We start from the raw sequence: 8,214 nt of genomic DNA, 5'->3' as shown, positions 1-8,214 counted from the left end.
GGGGGAGGCATAGTTCTGGCTAAGTCATTTTGTTATTTCTAATACAAACCATGACAAGTTCTTCCCGACAACTTTTTATTTAGGTACGTAAGCTGCCCACAATGGAGAACCTCATCACTCAAATCCAGCCCATGAGGGCAACATAAGAATGTAGCTGAAATCCATTGAACTTGCACGAGATTGCATTTTTATTTTTGTGAAATTAGCAGCATTAATTCTCCAGAAACAACCATGTCCAGATACAAATTGAACTTCTATGCATCTCTCTCTCTCTCTCTTTGTATATGTATGCGTGTATAAAGAGAGAGAATTTATATATATAGATAGTATTGAATAGACAAATATCTTTAAAGCAAAAAATAGAGGGCACCATAATACAATGAGCATGTGTGAACCAGATCAAGCCTACTCACCCAAGTGAGCTCTTCCAATGCCTTAACCTTTCTTGTAGTGAAAAAAGCAAGCTGCATGAAGAAACACATGAGATATCCCAAACAAACGTTAGAATAAAGAGCTAGGAAGTAGGAATACTGAATATTGAGGACAAAGTGAAGTGAAGATTCAGAAGCACAATATTCCTTACATGATAGTAGTGGTGATCTGGAGTCTCTATTTCAACTGGTATTTCAACCATATTTGAATCAAAACATCTGGACCAGAATAACAATAAAATAAATTAAACTGACACAGGTTAATAACATATTTACACGTGATGCAAATATCTAATACATAATGCATAGCTTTCTTTTGGCTATTCTTTCCTTTCATTTCTCCCTCAATTTCTTTTTTTACTTTACAACAAGGGAATTGAAACAAAGTGGATCCTGACATTGTAATATCATGCAAATTTCTCGTCACACAAATATGTAAGGAGTGCTTTAGAAACAGAGTAGCTAAAGGTGACTAGATGCAGGAATATGAAAAAGAAAATACAAGTAGAATTTATCACAAATGATGTGAATGTTTTATGCCTACTGAACACGAGATATTCAAGTAGTGGTTTTGCCCCACTTGCAATATGAATCATCAAATAACCAAGAAAAGAAAAAAGCTCTTCATAGGAGTTGAGAAGTTAAAATGCATAAAAAATTCAGAGTAATTTAAGTATGTACCACCTGATAGCTGAACCACTAGTCAAAGTACAACTCTTATAGCTCCTAAAAATACAAGTAAATAAATACAAATTGGTGCAAAACTGACACCCAAAAGGAAGAAGAGGTTGGGGGAGAAAATCAGCAAAAAAACAGTTAAAACATGAGACCCTACTAAGTAAGCATACCTGTGATTGATAAACCTGGCTACATTCCCAAAAAATGTCGCATCCAAACAAAGCGCATCTTCATCCTTTAAGACACCCTCTGAACCCCAGTCAGCATCAAGCAGCACGGGATAAGAATGTTCCTCTCTATTGGGGCTCTGTGAAACGCGATCAAAGAGTTCCGCGTTGGTAAGAACTTCCCCAACATACTCGCAAATAAAAGCACCTCTTGGAAGATCCTCAAGGGTACGCAATCCCCACCCTTTCCCATCAGGAGTCATAAACACCTGAAATAAGTAAAACCAACAAAAAAGCTAGATGAAGTTAATACTGGATACCAAGAATTATTTTAGAAGTAATCGCTAAGAAAAGAAAGTGATTCCTAAGAAGCTCAAAAAGAAAGCAAATAAAGTAAAAGTGAGCCTCAAAAGTAATGCAAGAGTTACTATTGCATCAGCCACATTACCAAGGGACATTGCAACCGCAATGACAAATTCTTACCTGTAACTTCCGGCTAATACCTCGCTGTACCACACGGTTCCCACACTGTTTATCACAGCGACATTTCCACCAACACTCTTTGATGAAGTTCCTCACTAGATGACCTTTACAAGGTTCGATAATATCCTCATTTTTCGATCTTTCTAATGGGCATTCTTTGCAAAAGAATTGGCAGTGTTTCTTGGGATCACGATTCATAGAAATACTCTCTTTAAGAAGCTCCTCTTTAACAAGACCTTCTTTTGTATATGCAAAATCACCACCAGTTTCATATGCGCATGCACAAGGTGTGGACAGTGACAAACAATCACCAGAGCAAGTTGAACAACTGTTGTCATCTCCAATACGAGCCAGAGAGAAGTTCAGATATGCATTCTGGAAAACCACATTATGAGCTATGTAGTTAAAGGATGGAGGAATTTTGTCATTAACTTCATTCACCAATGAAATCATAACCTCCTCTTGCCCCCTGGTTATATCTGTAACAACACACGAACCTGTTTCATCTTGAGTTGATTCACACAGAGGTCCTGGACTTTGAGAAGTAACATGTTCAAGAATATTCTGATCAATCACTGGAGCACTACCACAGTTCTCCACAGATGCTATTTGATCAGTTGAGGCACTGTTGTTGTGACTATTACAAGGAGGCAGCTGTGGTTTCTCGGGTTGAGCCTCCCCTGCATCAAGTTCTAAATTTTTAGATCCGCACAGAGCCACTGGACTCTCAGACATAAGATGTTCAAAAATATTCTGATCAATCTCTGGAATACTACCACAATTCCCTGCTGATGTTGTTTGATCAGTTTGGGTGCTATTGGTGTGACCATTACAAGGAAGAGGTAGCTGTGATTTCTCTGGTTGATCCTCCCCAGAATCAAGTTCTAAATTTATAGATCCATTTGGAGAAACTGGGGCCATGCTTCTATAACCAATATCATTTTCTGCATCCACCTTTGCAGTCTCTTGCAATTCATGATTGTACTGAGTTCCCAGTTCCAAAAAACACTCACACATGTCTTTCATCAGCTTCGGCACAGAAAAGTTAGGGTCCAGGGCTTTGAATGGTTTTAGACATTTATCCTCCACCAACTTCACAACAGCCTCTAGACTAGGCAAATGGAAGTCTGATCTACCAAGAGCCGCGTCACAATTTATAGAGACTTTAACCTCTCCAAAAGTTGAGGAGGCAATATCTATGTTAGAATAACACACATTTTGAGGTTTTACTAGTTCATGACTTGTTACCAGTCCATTTGAAGAAGTTGGAATGTCCTTATCTGCTTTTCTTCCGCCTCTCAGTTCTGCTGCTGAGGTTTCAGAAGTGTCTGGCTGCTTTCTTGAGGCATTACCATTTGAAGAACCTTTGTCATTTGATGGCTCTACATAATCCAAACAATGACCTTTAGAAAGGGAAACTGTAGCTAAGATGTTACTAGGAAACATCCCTAGAGACATCCACTTTAGACAAATATAAGGCTATATCCCTCTGTTTCAATTTGTTTGGTACAATTTGACTGAATGGAGTTTAAGAAATAGAGGGCCTTTGACACAAAAGCTTAATATGTATGAAGTACAAAAGTACCCAAGTAGTAGGGTCCACAAGCATCAACATCTACGAGCATTAAGAACAAAATAGGAAGGTAAGTATTAGGAGTTTTAGAATATAGAAAGGTGTCAAAAAATTTAGACTGATTATAAAAAAAATGGTGCCAAACAATTTGGGACTGATAGTTATCCTAAATAGAGCTGCGTGGTCTTCCAGAGCTGAAACATTAGCTGATACAGTGAGAACTTGCCAAATACAATGGCACCATTCCAGAACATAAATTACTAAACCATTCTAGAGATGTCATGTATTGATCCTATCTCCTCAACGGAGAAAAATCACTAGCTCTACTTGCTGCGGAAAATTTAACTAGTATGAAGAAACTATGATATGATAAGGACCATGCCCATCTATTTCAGATAATACATACCAGGGTGAATAACAGCAAGAGGAACCTCAAACTGTGGCATAGCAACAGTATATGGTTCATCCTTAGGCTTGATGATATCATGAGTACCCAACATTTCAATGTCAGGTTCAGTCTTCGGCTTTTTGAGGATTGAAGCATGAGAAGCTTTCCCAAGGACTAAACCTTTCTCCTTGGATATGATTTGAGGTGGTTGAGTTTCCTTCCCCTTGAGACGATTCTTCCGAGAATTAGCATTATTTTCCAATCTGTCAGCACTATTAGGTGAGACTGGTTGTTTTCCTTTGTTTCTAACATATGTCAGACATGGGACAGACTGGGACTCAGCTGCTGCATTTCTATTATTCAGCTGAGGGCCTTGTGAGCAACCCTGAGGATTAGTTCCAGGTAGTTCAGCTTGCTCCTCCACTTTCTTGAATGAAGTCCCAGCTGAAATAGAACTAGAATGAACTTCTTGGTGTCTTGATCGCAATCTCTTTAAGGGTCTTTCAGGCTCCTCATCCGCTGCTTCTTCCTCCAAAACCTCCTCTTGCTAGAAACATGACAAGGTACCAAGATAAGGTAAAGGGAAATGAGAAAAAACACCAATAAGCATCGACATAGAATACATATATAAAACACAGGGAACCAAAATAGAACTTGTACTTCAGTATTCTCAGGCTTCTTACTTTCTGTTGCCTGCAAAAATGAAGCAAACAACAAAAATTTCAATTCGTATCAAGTAAATAAAACTGATTTGTCTAGAAAAGGAATAAGAAAAAAGAGGATAGATTGAACTTCTGCCTCCTCTTTCTCGAATATAGCATCTGCAAGTGCTCTGTAATTCTCTTCTTCAATAAGCTCCCAGTTCTTGTCGTACAATTTAAGAAGGTTCTTTAAGACTGGCTTCACCTTTTCTTGGGAGATTCCAATATTTTTCATAGCACGAAATGCTTTCGCAACTTTTGGATTGCTCGGCATTGTTTTTTTGTGTGTGTGTGGATTTAATAGCAACTGCCAAATCGATCAGTGAACCTACATCATACCAGACTACATGTGAGCAGAAAATTAACAAAATTCTAACAAAGGCATTCAAACTCAAAGTATAATCTAGGCTGTTGTACATACAGAAAGATGAGGATAACTGCTCAGACTTAATTTACTTTATAGTGTTTCAATTTTTTGTTTATCTTTGTCATTATAGTAGAATTTGAATTACATAGACCCAAACTCTCTTGTTTTACGTTTATGACTCAACAATGAGTATTATTTTGAAAGGTCTGCAAGGAAACATGACTCAGAGACTGGGATATAAAAGTGGAGGTAATACATACAGCACGGGAAGGGAAATAAACACCTGTTCATTGCGTTCTCAATGCTGCAATTAGGTTAAAATGGAAAGAAGGAATACACACTTTCTGATTGTAGCATCAACCAGTCTGTCAACCAACAAAAGAACACCCTCCCATCTCAGAATAAATAAAAGAGGAAAATCCTAGAATTCTATTATTAACCTCATAAGCTTTAACATCTGAATATTTATTGCTGATATATCACTTGGGAGAATCACAGTGGGCATAGCAGAAGCTTTGCCAAAAAAGAAACATTGTTTATCCAAAGAGAACATCTAGAACAAATTGTTTTTATATCCCAAACATAGAATCTTAGATTATGGAATGCAATATGTGACTTGTTCATCGAACTGCACAAAATGAACAATTCAAAGTGTGTTATTGTGAAACAATAGATGATAACAAAAGATAAAACCAAAGAAAGGTGCAAATCATTGCAACTGATGTGGTGATTAAGAACCCTTAGTTGCAACCAATTGAAAGAAAGAAAACCTGTCTCTACCGTGTGCCATCAACCTTTGCTACTGAAGATTATTGATTTCGTACGATAAGAATGAGGATATTTGACCTATCTGAGTGATGTAAGGACCACCCTAAAGAATGAAGAAGATGAGCAAAGTATGACTTTTCCAAGCCTATTTCATGTTCTCCTCGCCAGGTACAAAATAGCATTATTTTTTTAACAGGGGAAAGTTAATTGTCCCGTTACTTCTGTATTTCTTCCCCTGGTCCACATCAAAATAACTGGAAATCGAAATCAAAGTTCAATCTCACTTGGAAATGGCAAAAGGTGTTTCTTGAATTGAATGTGAGACCATCAAGGAAAACTTATGATGGAGAAAATTGAGTCACAACTAAATTAGAGTTATTGCTTCGCACTGAAGTTGAACCCGGCTATCTCTGATTGTAGTGGGTCATGTCTAGAACCACCAGACTATATTCAAACAGAGTGTTAGCATATGTGAGAACTGTAGAAACGGCACAACTCGGAAGTGTTAGGAATTATATGAACCAAGACATTAATAAACTGTATTATAAGTGAAATATATGCAGTAAAAACAAAGACAATCAAGTCCAAAAGGCATACTGTATTCCTTATTCAAATGCAATATGCATCTTTAAAATTTTCATTTAGGTAAGTGACTAGCTTTCTTAAAGTAGATGTCTAATTTCCTATTCCTAATCACTAAAATATTCACCCATAACGTCTCCAAAATAATAAACTTGGCACTGTGCCAGCTACATTTATTATCTCATCGAGACGGATTCCATGAGCAAGAAACACTAACAAAACAAAACCTTTTCTGCATAACATTGGACCAAGTAACAAAACGTCATGAAGATTTGATCATTGCACTGAAACACACACCTTAACGCTTGGCATTCTAAGGTGCCAGCTAAACAATGCGTCCTCCACTTCGTGTTGTACTTAACTTCAGGGCTTCGGCACACTTCAACCAAGCCTTACACAGAACTTCTTAAATATACTGCACCACCAGCAACCAATTATTAGATTTTGCAAGATTGACACAAATAACTCTATGAAATTTTCTAGCAATACGCATGATTTTTTATTTCTTCTTTTAATCCGTCAAAGGCATATCACATGACCAGCTTGTTTCTTTCTTTCTTTATTCAAATGATAAAACTAGACCAATATGTGAAGGCACACTTGTTTAAAGACTCAACGTTTTTCTCCTGAAAATGTTTTTTTTTGGGGGGTTGGGAGTGTGTAAAACTATCAAAGGACAAAAAGATGAAGATTTAAGGAAGAACTGCAACAACTCAGTCATACAGATGAACCGCAGCAAACAGTAAATGTTCTTACCTTCAGGGTCCTAAATTTGTCATATCAATCAAGAACAATGATACTTAAGTGCTTGTCACTGAATCAAAAACATATAATAAATTCAAAGCATTTAAGATTGCTTAAAAAGCATTTAACACATGAAAATCAAGAAACTTGAGAAATAAATTTAACAAACTAACATTCCTAATTACTTAAAACTTCAGGTGCCATGCAACTAATCACGGCAACGGGTCCACCTGGACCCATGGAGATTTTGTAACTAATCATCTACATTTTCAAAATAAAATTTTGAGTTTTACTGCGACACCCAAATTAGTACACCATAACTACGAGCGAGCCATTTTCAAAACGAAATGTTAACTCGTAAAATTTATAACAAAAACATGATATCAAAGTTGAAATTCTCTTACAGAAAGTGGGTATCAAACACGGCATTGTATTCCAGTACAAGAAAAATAGTATTTTACCTACCGCTATAAAAATCATTGCAAAAAATGAAGAGATTTTTGTCAAATCAGAGAAAGATAGAAAAGAAGAAATGAAAAGAAGAATGGTGAGATTAACAGCGCGAGACAAATAAAAGAGAAACGTACAAATGGATTCCTTTTGAGAATTTGAGAAAAAAGAGATGAATTTTGTGCAGTGTGAGAGAGAACTTGAGAAGAACAATTTCAGTCGCAGAGGAGGAGGAGCATTGGGGAGAATGAGGCTGAAAGAGCATTATAAATTTGGGCCTGCTAGGAAGGATTTGGGCCTTTTCAAATGGACCTGAAAGAATTAGTTCAATTTATGTGACACGTTCACAAAAAAAAAAAAATAGTGTGATCTAAAATAAATTTTAGACATTAGGGAAGATAGAGAGATTTTAAAGTTAAGTTGTTTTTAATTAATGAAAGATAGCATTCTTTTTAAGACAAACTAAAAAGAAAAAGCTACCACATAAATGGGGATAAAGAGAATATCATATTATTGAAGGGTATGATCAAAATATAAGGTTCTTTCATCTTTAATTAGAAGTTAGATAATAATTTTTTCGTGGTAAATTTTTTATAACGTGAATATGAAATAGGCAAAACTATTGGTTTCACATTTTGTCATTTTTAACATACTTAGGCCTCATTTATTCTTCATTAACATTGAGACCTTCGAATCTGAATGACTAAAATATTGCCTAAACATTAAATAATTAAAGTTGTTTATTTATTTATATAAAAAGCATTTGAGGACATATGTGAAGGGAGAGGAGGGAGAGGGTGGGGGGATTGAACATGTTTTCAGGTGCTCAATTGAAATCGTAGATTGAGTATCTAGATAAATCATATTATTTATATATATATA

At 36.3% G+C, this 8,214-nt stretch overlaps 1 protein-coding gene across 4 annotated transcripts in view; it reads right to left on the bottom strand.

Moving 5' to 3' along the window:
- The window catches only part of LOC102581769 (uncharacterized), a 10,443-nt gene extending 2,882 nt beyond the window's left edge, over nt 1-7,561 (bottom strand). The window contains exons 1-10 of one of the 4 annotated variants that reach the window (XM_015311047.1): nt 7,470-7,561; nt 6,895-6,952; nt 6,436-6,553; nt 4,513-4,749; nt 4,381-4,413; nt 3,739-4,267; nt 1,760-3,141; nt 1,280-1,545; nt 584-650; nt 414-464 (exon numbers count right to left, since the gene is read on the bottom strand). In XM_015311047.1, the coding sequence (XP_015166533.1) occupies nt 414-464; nt 584-650; nt 1,280-1,545; nt 1,760-3,141; nt 3,739-4,267; nt 4,381-4,413; nt 4,513-4,695 (2,511 nt within the window). In that variant the 5' untranslated portion in view covers nt 4,696-4,749; nt 6,436-6,553; nt 6,895-6,952; nt 7,470-7,561. Of the gene's footprint in view, nt 1-413; nt 465-583; nt 651-1,279; nt 1,546-1,759; nt 3,142-3,738; nt 4,268-4,380; nt 4,414-4,512; nt 4,750-6,435; nt 6,554-6,894; nt 6,953-7,347; nt 7,401-7,469 lie in introns of those variants that run through there. The other 3 variants (XM_015311046.1, XM_015311049.1, XM_015311048.1) reach the window with 3 other exon arrangements.
- Nucleotides 7,562-8,214: the final 653 nt, after the last annotated feature.

This window comes from Solanum tuberosum, unplaced genomic scaffold, assembly GCF_000226075.1.
Source record: "Solanum tuberosum cultivar DM 1-3 516 R44 unplaced genomic scaffold, SolTub_3.0 scf00150, whole genome shotgun sequence".
NCBI classification, from domain to species: Eukaryota; Viridiplantae; Streptophyta; class Magnoliopsida; order Solanales; family Solanaceae; genus Solanum; species Solanum tuberosum.
Note: the sequence above shows the minus strand (reverse complement) of the source record. Positions and strands in the feature narration are given on the sequence as shown.